The 13,788-nt window shown below is 49.9% G+C and overlaps 6 protein-coding genes and 1 non-coding gene across 7 annotated transcripts; 5 read left to right on the forward strand and 2 right to left on the reverse strand.

The window, feature by feature from the left end:
- Positions 1 to 4,348: 4,348 nt before the first annotated feature.
- On the forward strand, positions 4,349 to 5,018 carry K441DRAFT_674632 (uncharacterized protein; the record flags this gene model as incomplete). The annotated part of the gene is made up of 2 exons (XM_067650773.1): positions 4,349 to 4,674; positions 4,757 to 5,018. 2 exons carry the CDS (start codon positions 4,349 to 4,351, stop codon positions 5,016 to 5,018), a joined length of 588 nt encoding a protein of 195 aa, XP_067507462.1.
- A 1,004-nt stretch (positions 5,019 to 6,022) lies between these two features.
- On the forward strand, positions 6,023 to 6,105 carry K441DRAFT_t9. Its single transcript has one exon. It is a non-coding gene; the product is annotated as a tRNA-Gly (tRNA).
- A 69-nt stretch (positions 6,106 to 6,174) lies between these two features.
- Positions 6,175 to 7,788, forward strand: K441DRAFT_604684 (DUF410-domain-containing protein). The gene is made up of 4 exons (XM_067645349.1): positions 6,175 to 6,286; positions 6,343 to 6,636; positions 6,687 to 6,763; positions 6,815 to 7,788. Exons 1-4 carry the CDS (start codon positions 6,246 to 6,248, stop codon positions 7,378 to 7,380), a joined length of 978 nt encoding a protein of 325 aa, XP_067507463.1. The 5' UTR covers positions 6,175 to 6,245; the 3' UTR covers positions 7,381 to 7,788.
- On the reverse strand, positions 7,576 to 8,119 carry K441DRAFT_703549 (uncharacterized protein; the record flags this gene model as incomplete). Its single annotated transcript, XM_067653479.1, has 3 exons — positions 7,837 to 8,119; positions 7,727 to 7,783; positions 7,576 to 7,673 (listed from the first exon to the last, which is right to left on the reverse strand). Exons 1-3 carry the CDS (start codon positions 8,078 to 8,080, stop codon positions 7,576 to 7,578), a joined length of 399 nt encoding a protein of 132 aa, XP_067507464.1. The 5' UTR covers positions 8,081 to 8,119.
- A 420-nt stretch (positions 8,120 to 8,539) lies between these two features.
- K441DRAFT_654840 (RAI1-domain-containing protein) lies at positions 8,540 to 10,075 on the forward strand. The gene is made up of 8 exons (XM_067647747.1): positions 8,540 to 8,692; positions 8,752 to 8,783; positions 8,835 to 8,862; positions 8,924 to 8,931; positions 9,036 to 9,139; positions 9,195 to 9,365; positions 9,417 to 9,716; positions 9,778 to 10,075. Exons 1-8 carry the CDS (start codon positions 8,621 to 8,623, stop codon positions 9,948 to 9,950), a joined length of 888 nt encoding a protein of 295 aa, XP_067507465.1. The 5' UTR covers positions 8,540 to 8,620; the 3' UTR covers positions 9,951 to 10,075.
- A 2,113-nt stretch (positions 10,076 to 12,188) lies between these two features.
- On the reverse strand, positions 12,189 to 12,692 carry K441DRAFT_340086 (uncharacterized protein). Its single transcript, XM_067641262.1, has one exon. The coding sequence runs from the start codon at positions 12,596 to 12,598 to the stop codon at positions 12,311 to 12,313; it is 288 nt and encodes a 95-aa protein (XP_067507466.1). The 5' UTR covers positions 12,599 to 12,692; the 3' UTR covers positions 12,189 to 12,310.
- A 486-nt stretch (positions 12,693 to 13,178) lies between these two features.
- Positions 13,179 to 13,500, forward strand: K441DRAFT_654842 (uncharacterized protein). Its single transcript, XM_067647748.1, has one exon. It carries the CDS (start codon positions 13,256 to 13,258, stop codon positions 13,475 to 13,477), a length of 222 nt encoding a protein of 73 aa, XP_067507467.1. The 5' UTR covers positions 13,179 to 13,255; the 3' UTR covers positions 13,478 to 13,500.
- The last annotated feature ends 288 nt before the right edge of the window (positions 13,501 to 13,788 follow it).

Here is a 13,788-nt window from a genome sequence, read left to right on the forward strand (position 1 = left end):
ATGAATGGGATGATAACTGATGTGGGTGGATTTGCTTTGTTCCAGACTTACAGAGCTGCGCTCTTTTTCTGTCTTCTTTTCCAACCTTACGCACATCTTGCGCGAATATACTTTCCTACTTAAAACTGAAGCAAAGACTGTATACAGTTGTCTCTCCTTTTCACTAGGACGTGCTACTGGTAGCGGTCCTGTAGAGGATATGGATGCTTTTCTTTTTCTTCAATTAACTTACAAGGGACACGTAGTGCGGATTTTCTTCCCTTCTACTTCTTCCCTATGCTCCGCTTTAGTTCTGTGTTCTGTAACACTAATCGAAAGGCTTTGCCACTAACTCGTTATGCCTTGCGTTTGCTACTGTGATGTTTGAATTGCCAGTGGTAGCCTTTAAGCCACATCGAATTAGCTTCCTGGGTAATTTCGGCGTTGAAGCTGCGGAGAACTTTGAAAATGTGGTAAGTGAGCCTAGCTTCAGTCTAGTAGATATGTCTTATATCTCCTCCAGGCTAACTTGTAACGTTCCTAAGACCACGCGCGGCCTCCGATGTCCTGCTCCTGCGGCCAGCCGCTCATTCCACATATATCCCCGTTGCCTCGCAGTTATTCACGTGACTTGGCAGAACTTGAGTCTTCGGGGAGAGTTATGTATGGAGTCCACCGCAAGTTGAGGTATATTTTCTCCGCTATAATCTCATTTACATATATATTGACCATCTGGTGCTGCCTTTTTGGATGATTTGAACTGTTGGATCCTCGTCGTCACGGTCGCTAGACCTGTCAGGACATGATAGCGACGTGGTAGGAGAAGGGAAGTTGGGACATCCTCCCAGTCACAGATCGATGCTAAGTAACCACTATATCGGGACATGTGAGTTTGAAAAGGGTTGAACAATGGGGTTGGCGGTGGCGGAAAGGTGACGGTTAAGGTAGATTTAGAGTCGGTCACGTGACGTGGTGATATGGTTTTGATGTTAACACCTGACCGAGATGGAATGAATGTCGCGCTTCCTTTGGCCCAAACACAACATGAGGTGACATTCGGATTCGCAGTGTCACCGCATCCTCCATCACTCTTATTGTCTTCTTTCTCGTCAACCTTGTCCTCGCCGTCGCTGAGGCGCTTGCTGTCGAGGCCGTCATGGTGATGGCTACTGGGATGGTTTGGGAATGAGTGTATGTGATATAGTAAGTGGATCTGGTCTCCCTTGCACAATCCTCTCTCTTGTGTAGGCCGTCATGGCATAGTTCATTGCTGCTGTTGATGCATCCATGACAACTCTACTTTACTTCTCCCTTTCTTGTCGCTTTGGCTTGGCTTCCTAGTATCTCTCATCTACTTCTCATTCAACGTCCATGAGTGACTGATGAAGGTTTTACAAATTATATCGTGGTCTATATATCTTCGGGCCCTCTCCTAGTCCTGTTATCCAGATGGATTCCGGGGATACACAATGATCCGAAGTCTGCAGACATAGGGGAGCTCTGCCATTTAGTCAACACTAAATGGTCTTCCTTTGCAAAACTCATCCGGATCTAGAGTGTTATGTCCCAGGTTAAGCATCGGCCCGGCAGGTGTCGGCCTGTCTGTTGTCGCTAGGTTTTCGCAAAGAGGAATGGCCAGTTAAATGTGTGCTGTTTATAGACTTTGCGCTTAACCGAATCCTTGTGAAAATGTTTCGCCGGAACGCTCAGGCTGGAAAATTGTTGCTGGAGTCTTCTGAGGCATCGGTCGCCTGGCTAAGGGCCCGATACATAGGATTGATACTGATTACGGTGTCGATTCTTTGCCTTACACAATACACAATGCCCCGTCATTGTGTGTAGTAGCCGTTCGGCCTATTGTCAGCTTGGCAAAGTCCATATCAAAGCCGAAGCTAGAGCCGAAGCTATACCCCTTCTGGCGGCTGAATACGAAATCGCAAGTTACGACAAAACGTAAGCAAGGTGTCTCCAAAGTCTATGAAGCTTGGATCAATAGCAGTATTGTTGTAACCCGGCTTGCTGGTTTCGATATCGTCCGGAGTTGCTTATCTCCTGGTTCCTGGCCATGGATCGCCTGATGCCGACATGGCTCTGGTTGCGCATCACAAAGGAGTATGGGTTTCTGGCGATAGAAGCACTGGTAATGCCCCGAAGGATGTTTCGATTGCCTGCATGCTTGTCAGTGTACATGTCTAGTTGGGCGTTGCACTTCCTCGCTTAAGTCCTCCGCCACCAGGTGGTCGCCAGCCAGGGTGCCAAATAGTGATAAAGTATGATGGAAGCCTTTACCCACATTCAAAGAGCATAAAGCTATTCCCTCAGCTGTGGCAAGCCTTGGTGCAGTCGACTTGTCCTCAAACAGTTGATGCTCTTGTTCCGACGAGTGCTCATTGCGGTGGCCTATTATGGCGTTGGGCAATGCCCCAGGAAGCATTTTACATTCACCCTAGGGAGTCTCCAGGAATGAAGCGTCATGAATGGTGTGTGTATGGTACTTTCGTTTCATTTCGCCCTATGCGATTCATGATGTTGTCGCCGATAATCTCATTGGGTGCAAGCTTAGAATGGATCACAACGAGGAATTTTCGGAAGTAGCCACATATCTCCGAGGAGCTGTTAAGGTTTCGAGCTAGTGTTCAAGAGATGCTCTGCGTTTTCTTATCTGTACGGGTTGTTCACGGCTCCGCGTCGTTAGAGTTTATGTTATAGTTAGAGGTTAAACACAATGGCACGATCTATAGAGGTCGAAGCCCGGCTTGGTGATACAAATTCTCGTGGAGAATCATTAAGTTATCCGTATGCATGGCGGTCGTATTTCCGACGTGGTGAGACGCAAGGGGGGGACTCGAGCTTTGTGGCTAGGTAAAGCGCAGAAAATCATCAGGGAAATAAGTAAAATTCCACTTCCAATTCGCTCAGTCATTTTGATATACAAACAGGCTTAAATTCCTGCAGCTACCGAATTGTAATAGCGGCTTATTCGCACTTGGTGTTTGCAGGCTACTAGTGGTGCAATTGGCGAATGGGGAGCGATTTGGGACGGAAACGAAGTGGTAAGCATCCCTGTCTTCTTTCGTTCTCATCGTCTCATCAGATAGGTAGGCAACGGAAAGAAGATTGGCAAAAGGTTAGCCAAATGTACAACTTTGGGATTGATGCAACATCGAGGCAAGTTGATGAGGGGGGCTTACGTTCTACGTAGACCATGGGCGCCACAAGCCGCCGAGGATGCGCCGCTAGGAAAAAAAAACCTCCCATCCACGGTTGGTTCACATTGTGACGAGAAAGCATTTATTACCACGGTAAACCTATGTGTCCAGGTAGTTATAAGGCAATGTCCTACTCAACGCCACGTCGGAGAGGATGAATTCTCGCCCTACCAGCCTACTTAGGGGGCTTCAGAAGCGTTCAAGCGGCTATTTGACCTCCTATAAGACTGCTCCAGCGCTGCGGAGAAAGTTTGCATCGTTAACCCTTCGAGCTTTTATCTCCTGTTATCTCTGAGCTTAGGGCCTTGCATCCACTAGGCGGTTCCCAGCTAAGCCAATCGCACAAGGTTTTTAATGGACTGTGTCTTATAGAGCTCTACTTTTGCACTGCAACCGCTCCTTACTTTCACCTTGCATCCTTGAATGCTTTTAGTAAATCATCTCTATTCAACAAGAGGCTGCGCTGTAATACCGACGGACCCGAAATCACACCCTCTGATCACACGACTAAAAGAGTCGAGGAAACCAGCCGAGGCGTCAAATCGTCCTTCAATTCTACCAACCACTATAACCATGGTATTTGCCATGATTCGGAAACGTGCATTGATCTCCACAACCTCTTGCAGCATGGCCACTACATCAATTACGACTTATCGAGCACTTCTTAGTTAGGTGCAGTCTATCAAAGCGCAGACTGCACTCTCCTTTCAACTCTCTGCTAAAGCACGCTCTGCTTGTCCACTCTACCAATTCACTTGCTGGCTTGCGTTTGCAGCGTGACCGCAACAGGTCTAACCGTGAGAACAACTCTCTTTCAGCCTCTGTCTCTGGTCAGCTCCCGCCTTTAAGCTACGACATCATCCTGTCTTCGATACACTTTCCGTCTACTTTCGACCTCCATCTTCTCTCATTCGCATCCGCGTCTTTGAAGCGTAACGATCATAGACCTGCTGCCGGCTCACAATTATCAGACTTCTTCTTTCGACTAGCATCTCATAGCATATCTGAGACACAATTACGGCCCCATCACACCCGTTTCATCCTAGGGCGGTTGAACTGAGCTCCTGCTGGCGAACTACCGTGTCACAACTCTACTTTCTTAAAGACCGACACAAGCATTCAAAGCATTCCCAAAGCATCACACCACCCGTACAGCAACCATGTCGTCCATCCCAACCTCCACCATCCCGCTCCAGCTCAGCGCCGCGTCCGCGGACGAGCTGAAAGGCCTCGGCGAGATGCTGCAACGCATCTTCGTGCGCAACAAGAACCAGCACCGGCGCTCGCACTGGTGGAAGGCGCTGAAGGGCTTCAAGCGCGAGCTAGGGCTCGTGCTCGGCGAGCTCGCCGCCCTGCAGGCTGCCACCAGCATCAGCACCAGCACCAGCACCAGCACCAGCAACAGCAACAGCAAGCCCGCCCTCACGCGCCGCCTCGAGGCCCGCCTGCGCGTGCTAGGCGAGGAGAAGATGCACGCGTGGTATATGTGAGTTAGCGCCTCCTCCAGAGCGAATCCGTTGTTTGGACCGACCGTTGAAGTGCTCCAGATGCTGATGTCGTTTGACTAGGACGTTCACGCAACTGGTGGCCGCGGGCCAGTTCGCGCCCGTGGGCTTGGTGCTTATGGCGGCTGCGGCGCGCGCGGCGAAGCTGCTAGGGGTTACGGATGTGTATGAGGAGATTGCGTCGGCGGATATGCGCGCCGTGCTGGATCGGTTCTCGGCTGAGGGTGCGCTGGGGGCTTTTGGAGGGTTGAAGGTGGGGGAGGGGGAGGATGAAGGGGAGGTGGTGGAGAGAAGGTGGGAGAGTGATGATGGGGATGTGGTGTAGTTTAGGGTTTTTGGACCGGGGCGTTGAGGTGCCTGGGATCAATGAATGGCTTTTAGAAGTTTTGGATTGCGTTGAATTGCTCGTGACGTGAAATGATATGGCTAATCCGGGCAGGTGGTTGTGCTGCGATATGAGAGAGTTTGTAGGGGGGCTTCAACGATATATTCCCAGTAACAATACCCTCACCGGGAGTATTTGACGGCTAGGGCATTGCTGTTTCCCTCTATAAGAATTAGGCTTAACTACTTCATTCGACGCTGAAAAGGTGTTAGGTGATGCTGCCAGCGACGTCCAAATGAAGGCTAAGGAATCAGTGCCGTGAAAACGTAATTATAAGTTAACTCAGGGCTCCAATACATGCGATAAGTAAGAATTATTGGCGAGGGGAAGTTGGAGGAGCAAGGTAAGATAACTACCATGTTCTCACTCGCGCGGCATCAGGTAAAATCCGTGAAATTTGATACGGCACACTTGAAGCCACTAGTAAAAGAAGTAGCAGGGAGTATACGATGCATTCTTGACAAATATGTGCATGCGTAGAGCGATTGATTTGGCCCTTTCTACAGCGTGTGGATCTTAGATGAACATCTGAAGTACTTTAGAACTAGATGGGTAAAGGAGTCTCGGAAGGTTTCTTCAATATTTGGAGCAGTTACCAGGACAACCAAACGGGACGGTGCATTGGATGAATCAGTGGGGTCTGGAGCAGAGATTTCGAGAGTGCCGTATGGTATCATGAGGCAGATTCGTAGTATTAATTTTGAGATAGGAATAGACTTAGTTGATATGTTTCTAGTGCTGTGCATAATGTAGCACTGCTGAGTACCTGTCTTCACCATCAGCTAGCACTATAACCAAGACAAAGAACAAGAGGATAAAAATTAGACGAATGGTAGAGTTTTGGCGACTCTCTATCAAGCTACTGGCATTTTGGTTAACCCGTTAACAGAAATATATAACGACCAATATTTTCTTTTTCTTCATGCGCATAGATTACCCTCAATGCACCGATAGTTTAGGGGTAGAATTGAAGCTTCCCACCATTCAATGTCTGCTTCAGGCGCGGGTTCGAGTCCCGCTCGGTGCAGAGTTCTTTTTGTATCCAAGAGATGATTCGTGGTCGTGGACTGTTCCTTTTTTAGGGACGGCGGAACTGCCCCGAGCGCGTCACCAGGACCTTCAACCCACCCCACGATTGCATCTCCATACTTTTTTTGGGCCACCAAGATGTCGAAAATTGAGAAGACAATACAGAGGCAGCAACAAAAGTGAGGATCTCTCTGCTTGAAGTAGAAAGTAAAAGTTTTGCTTACAGAGATAATAGGATCGAGGAAGGCCAATTCTACGAAGCCCATCAGCAACTGCGCGTCATCGCCTCGCGCTACGTCAAGCAAGGGAACAACGATGCGGCAACAGACATACTCTCCTCGGGTGCACAGCTATTGCTGAAAGCGGGCCAAGGCGGCAGCGGAGGAGACCTGTGCTTGTTCCTAGTGGATGTGCTCACCAAGGCGGAGATCAAGCCAGACGCTGCGACGAAGGGAAAGCTCCTCTCCCTGCTACGGAGCTTCCCACCAGAAGAGCCAACGAAGAAGAGATTCGTGTCGGAAATGATCGGGTAGGGTGATAAAATGCTGGGCTTATGATATGTTTGCTAAAAATTGGTAGATGGTCGTCTAAATTCGGAGAATTTCCTGCAGGTGATCCAGAGCTACACCACGTGGCGGGCACGCTTTACGCGGAGAGTATGGCGCAGCTATTTGCATTACTGAAAGCCATTCACTAACAGGGCACAGACTGCGAACCCTACGATGCGGAGCGACACCTTGTGCTAGGCACTAAAGACTCGCCCGAGCAACTTGCGCGCCTGGAGTACGACTGGTATACCGAAGATGAGTCCCATACAGCACCGCTATATGTCGCACGAGCAGTTCTTCCATACCTTCTCACTGGCAACATTCGCGCCGCAAACAAGTCCTTCCTCCTATTCACAAGCCGATTGGGCCAGTCGAAGCCGAACCTTGGCGTCCAAGAAGTGAGCAGTGCGAGCTCGGACTTACGTGTCTACCCCAGCTTACCATTACTGAACTTCTTGGGTCTCCTGTTGTTAGCAGTACAAAGAGGTGCTCCGGATCTATTCAGGCAGCTCAAGAGCCATTATGCGATACACTTGAAAGACGTTCCGGCGTGGAACGAGGCACTGGATCAGATTGGCGAGATGTACTTCGGGATTAAGATACCCAAACAAGGAAATCCGCTTTTTGATATGATGGGGGGTATGTTGATGGGTGGCATGGGAGGAGGTTCACAAAGGCCAAAGTCACGAAGGGTTGAGGCTCCTGCGGCACCAGGCCTCGATTGATTGACGGGACCCTGGTACACAAAGCTATGCAAAGCTATAGATAATAATGAAGGATTTCATGAACTCCACCAACCCATTAACCAATTGCGCCTGTATGGGACTCGATCCACCTCCGAAGTACATATACATGTTGATTTGGGTATCTTGACACATGGACAACCGTAAACACCACAACACCAGTAGAAGATTTAAGTATTACGAAGAGGTTGGATCTTCCGCCTCAAACATCCACTTGTCTTCTTCCAGAGACGCGACTTTCGCTTGTAGGCTTGCATGAAGCGTTGCTTTTAGTTCTGTGTGAGGCGTTAGTTCCCTAACAAGATGATTCGGCGGTTGAAATGTTTACCATGTGGCTCAATGTGCTGCTGCTTTCTATAGGTCTCGATTAATCGATTCTCAACTTCTAGCCACAATCGGTGAGTAACCATTGCAAATTCAACGTATAAATAAACCCACCTCGTTCTTCCTGGAGCCCGTTCCTAGGCATTGGAGTCATTGCAGGTTGTTCCAATAGGTAGTTGCCATGCTCATCACGAGCCACAATATCTGCATTGGCTTCTTCAGAAGCTACTTGAAGCGTTGTGGCCGAAGTGCCTGAAGTGGAACTTGTTGTTGGCCGGCGGCTGAGACTGTGACTGAAAAGGTTGCGGCGAACGCCAGAGGCGGTTGTTGTACGTGGAGCTGGCTGGCGCGAAGCCATTTCGAGGTTCTCAGGAGGAGAGCTTGCTGGAGGGTATTGTGGTTCAGGGTGTGGTCGGATTGGTACGTAGTTGGTTGCATGAAAGGCGGTGGGACTTGTCGTGATCTGCATCCTTGCGCCGATCTCCGTCATTTGCTCTGAGCTTGAGCTCCACCAACTTTCCTCCCACTACACGAATGGTCGTCCACCCCGGAATCGGATTAGGGTCGAGACTTGTGCTCGGTATGTCTTGCATACGATGTCTCCTTTTAACATTCAACCCATAAATCGTTTCGTCGGCAAGAGCGCTGCGATTCAGAGACCAAAGGTAGGCGCGAATTACAGGGCTTCAAGGGTCTAATGAAGCCAACACTCACTGACATCTTCAAGGAGATCACATACTTCTCGTATGATGACGACCACAAATTCCGCCTCGATGATTCTTCCTTGCGTTACTACTATCCCCCGCGCCTGGGCGTCAGTCTCAGCGCTGGCTTTGACACCTTCAAGAAACTCGACGATTCGGCTGACGACCACCTTGACAGTCTTCTCAGAACCATAATGGAAATGGAGAAACGCGATGGCAAACGCTGCGAGGCAGACTTCATTACATGGCGAGGGATGATGACAAAGGTAGATGGACCTACCATTATACTCCGATATTGGAGCTTTAGACGACTGAAGTTGGATAGATCATGACTGCCCCGTTCGATAACTTTAACAAGTAAGACGGGGTCTGTCTTAGGGGTGGACAAGAGTGCTAAGACCATACCAGATTTGAGATGAATGCAACGTATTTTCAAGTAGGCCATCCGATGTAGACGATTCATAATGGGCCAGGCTGACAGAACTGCCTGCGTTAAGGGTACAATGTAGGTATCACACTACTTTAATATCAGTGAACTCAGATATACCACGACATTATCCGCCGGGGATTGAGGGACACAGGCTGGGCCATCAGACTAATTGGGACCAGATTCATCGAAGAGAACCACAATGCAAAGGTGGCGGACCAAGAGCAACAGCGACGGCAACGTCCTCGACCAGGCGCAGCTTCACAGGATATGATGAGTTATTGGGGTAAGTTCTCGGGCTTTGAAAAGCCCGGTTCTTACTAAATTTATATTATCTAAAGGCTACAAATTTGAGACTCTTTGCTTGATTCCGGATCAATGGGGTGCTGTTTCCCGGGATTATATTGAGAATCGGGAACATGAGACTGTGAATAATCATGCTCAGTACTGTTCTGTGGTCAGAACAGGGTTCGGAAAAGCCAGTCTAGTGATAGGAGGCGAAGTAGATGCAGGTATGTTGACTATCAAACCTGCGTTCGATTGTATATTGACAACATTCATAGTCTGGGACCGTAAGCCAGAAGATAAGGAACAGCCTATTAATTGGGTCGAGCTCAAAACAGCGGAGGATATCCAATCCGATGGAGATCTACTCAAATTCGAGCGCAAGCTTCTCAAATTCTGGGCCCAATCATTCCTCCTGGGTGTCCCGAAAATAATCGTCGGCTTCCGTACTAGGGATGGCGTCCTCCGAAGGCTTGAGGAACTGGAAACGCAGAAGATTCCCGGTAATGTCAAACGACTCGGAAAAGGTAGTTGGGACGGAAATCTTTGTATCAACTTTACTGCCTCCTTTCTCGATTGTAAGTTCTCTTCCTTCGGCGATATCAGAGTTCACCAGTGTACTAATTATGCAACGAAAAGTCTTGAAGACCACAATCACGAAGGAGGGAGTTTGGAGGATTAGCCGGCGAGAGAGGTCGCGTGCTGTTGAAGTCTTCAAAGTGGATGAAGGACACGGTCAAATTTTAACGCCGGAGTTTCTTGAGTGGCGTCAGCAACAGCTCGCTCGTGAAGTTGCAAGTATGCTAGGATGAGGTTGGAATTTTTTGGGAATTGAGAAAGCGGGTTGTAAGGTTATGAAACAACATCAAGTGAATACAAGGCTGATTCGAGATACTACGCGTGCGCTAACGAAGCTGTAGTTCACCTCATGAAGGACTTTAAATCACTTGATTCAATTTGCTTATTATCTCTAATGTTATGCTGAAAAAGTAGCTCTAGGGGCTCTTTGAGAGTGACTTTTCTTTACGCTCATATTCTACTCCCTGAGAATCCACCACTATGCGTGATGCGCATCCGTTTCATCACGGTGGACTTTCCGCTTTCTCCAGCACCTACAGGGGCTATGCATCCGTTGACATTTGCGCACTGCAAATGCTCCAAAGATTTAAGCCTCAGGGTGGTTTCAGCAGCTCAACCTAAAAAAAATTGATTTGTTGCGGGCCTGCCGGCCGCACAATTCGCCTGAAAGTATAGGTAACCCCTGCCTCTTACTACGGCTTGCACGATTCATCTTGCCCCACATTCTTACTTTTCTGCGGATACTTATCACTCTGAGCGGGCCAAATCAGCTGCAGCTACTGGCAGCTTTGGCAGCACTCGAGAGGCCAGACTTGTTGATTACCACCCGACGCCTAAGATGTCACAAAGCTAGGTTTCAAGTTGACCGATCTCTAGCAAGACTTACAAATTCCCGCCGTGCAGAGAACGCTTAGAACAGAGTGTATTCAATCAAGCTCTTAGGGCTTGGAAGCGCGCTCTTTTAGCTGTTGCAAGACATAACTACTCTGAACAAGCCTTTGAGAGACTCCAGAGTACGCACACAGCAGCAACACCTAAACAATCCATGCCCCAGACTACGACCAATGAGGGCTTCGTATAGCGAGCCGGAATTTATGCTTTAGGTACCGTAAGCATCTTTTAAAGGGGTTTACGAGCCTATCTCAACTACATATCGAGAGTTACAGCCACTAAACGAATTATCCTTCGGAGTGAGTAGTTCAGGGATTTCCAGGAAGTTCCTCGGAAGAGCGATCTCAAATGGCAAAGTAAATCCTCCTCATCTCATCCTGTCTGTTAGTTATGCGTTGTATCTTGCCATAGATCGTCGAAATGATACCATGAGGAATCCTTCGATAATCAGAACACAGTGAATGGGCTAATGATTTTAACTATCTGGGGAACAAAATAAGCTATTGGAATAAAACTTTCGCTATTAAAGTATATCTGGCATCGAAAGCTGGCCTGATACGAGGCGGCCTGTGCTGTGAACCTGATACAGCGGGAGTAGATCTTGCACATTAAACGAGCCGCCGTGCCGTCTTGTCAGCTTTCACACTTCCATATCCGGCGGTTATATGCCTTCTCCTCGGTACCAACCATCGCGATTATGCTTCCAAATGTGCAGAGAACTATAGGCAGAACCAACCCACCAATGAGGTTTCGGTTAGCCCATGCTTTTGTGTTGACCATACCCGATTGTCACTATAACCATGTCAGCTGTCTGGGTCACAATTGAGAATTAACCACAGAATCAGAATCAGCGTAAGCCTCATGCAAATGGTTTTCAAGCGAGCCCTTGCTTCATAGCCCCTTCAACAACCGAGCACGGTAACAGTTTCGAAATGTCACCCCCGAAGAGCTAACGTAGGTACGGCTTCCTAAAAAGATGTTTCCTCCGACGCAGAAAGGACAATGTAGCATCAGACAGTGAATCGTGAATCACTGCTTCCGGAAATACCGAGCTGTGTTTAAGTCTCAGAGGCCTGTTTCGCTTCCACTCAGGGATGGGGAGGATTATCTTCGTCCAGAAAAATGTTCCCTATCTCTTTCCTCTCCTGTCGATGTATCAAAATATCCAAAATGGCAGGACACAAGCCACAAGCCGTTAACCTCCTCCCTACACGTATCGGCCCGGTGAATCCCGACTGTTGCCAATCACGACTATCTCATAGCGTTACATTTCAGCTAGAAACGGGCCATGCCGGCGGCAGCTCTGACAGGTGCTTATCCCCCACATTCACTCAGAGTAGCCATCACCTCGAGAGCGGGCTGGTGAGATATTTTGGACGGGAGCGCGCGCTCTTTTCAGGCCCGCTTTATGGAAATTGCTTTGTTGGTCGCCAGTCCTCTGCTTGCTTTGCCAAATGACGAGACCCCAGTTAAATACACAGCTTTAAGCGCTTGCAGAAAAGATACAGAATCACAGTCTATTCGCTGACTCGCCCAGCGACGCTAGAGTAGCGGTGGCCAAAGGCGGTGGCCGGCCAGGGGCAAAGCCATGGACGGAAAAGAAGTCTGAAACGGCATGATCAGCCGGCGCACCTGATTGGCGATCCGGCTCCAGGCGTGTCGCTGCTGGATTGATTACGCCGAAGTAATCCACCACCGACCCTTATCGGAGCGAACGGGTGAGCGGTTTGCATCCCTCCCTCCGCCACGACGAAAATAACGATTTTGTCGCGCGCGCAGAAAGAAAGGGGTGGGGCGGGCGGGCGGTCATTGCATTATTGGGGAAGCGGGAGCGGCTACGCCAGGGCATCCCGCGGGCAGGAAAGGTGCGTTTCAGCGTGGAGATCAAACCACCACAAGTGCTGGTTCCTGCGTCTGGATGCACTGTGCGCAATCGCGTTCGCGGGACCAGCCACAGCAAAAGCCGGACACAAGGCTGGATAGGCTGCATCGAGAGAGGCCATGATTCTGATGTTGCTGTCCTGCGGCGACACGCGGGTAAGACCTCGACCTTCCCTCGGAGCTGGATTGGGTCGCTGTCCTATTATTGTGAACCCACCGAGTGAGACTTTGATTGATGAGCAACGGTCAGGCGGTGATTAGAGTAGCCAGCCATTCGCAGAGGTAAATGAGAGAGGGCTACAAATAAACCGAGGGAAAATGAGGGTGCAAGGCCACGCTGGAGTAGACAAGCGATTCGCTACATTCGTCTGTACGAGGGACTGAGTAGCTGCTGGGAGAGCTGGCAGTTCGTTCCTGCGCCTCACTCTCTTCACATCTCGATTCAAGCTGCATATTTTGAATCGCGGAACAGCAGAAGTGGCACTAAAAGCACATTCCCCACATCCATCATGGTAGGTTGGACCCTGGCATCGGTGATCTGCCAGAAAAATCGAAGTGCCTGAGGCGAACAAGATGGCTTGGGGGTGCTGCTTGCTTGCTTTGCTTACTGATGCCCCGACCAACGTGCAACCCCTTTGAGGAGCAGCGCAGGCCATCGACTAGGAGGCTGGCCCACGTCTGCGACCAAAGGCTGAAGCTGTCATCGCACGCTGTACACTGGGCGAGGTGTTTGTGTGTCATGGTGGTCACGACCTTGCTGTGATGAATGAGGCCGACGGGCCGTGGTGCGCTGCTCTTTGTTCTGCTCTGCTGGGCTCTGTCCGGGCTTTGTAGGTGGGTGACCGCTCTGGGCTGCTTCTATGGGCTCCTGGTATCGTCGCATCCCTCCCCGAGGCACATTCCAGACGCACCCGCAAAAGCACAACCCGTCGCCCTTTCGTCCCACCCTGCCACCCACCCACACGCCCTCGCTGGCAGAGGTGGGTAACGGCGGGCTATGGTGTGCTGCGGGTCTCTTCGCACCCTCCCTTCGCAGGCAAGGTACGCGAGCATTGCGGAGGGGCCAGTCCTGTGGCCAACACGGTCGTGTGCTGCATGGTGGGCGCTTGGCGGGCAGGGGGCGGTTGGGTGTCGTTGGCTAGCAGCGCCGTCTTGAGCGCAGCCCATTTTTAGATTATCCCCAAACGCCTAATCTCCTGTTTCACCAAGTCTCCGACACCTAAAGCTGTGCTGTTCCCCCCTCCAGTGTCGTTTCGTGTGCGAAGCCGAACATTCAAGCTTCAGATCTCTCGACGTCGA

This window comes from Cenococcum geophilum (genome assembly GCF_001692895.1).
Source record: "Cenococcum geophilum 1.58 unplaced genomic scaffold K441scaffold_8, whole genome shotgun sequence".
NCBI lineage: Eukaryota > Fungi > Ascomycota > Dothideomycetes > Gloniales > Gloniaceae > Cenococcum > Cenococcum geophilum.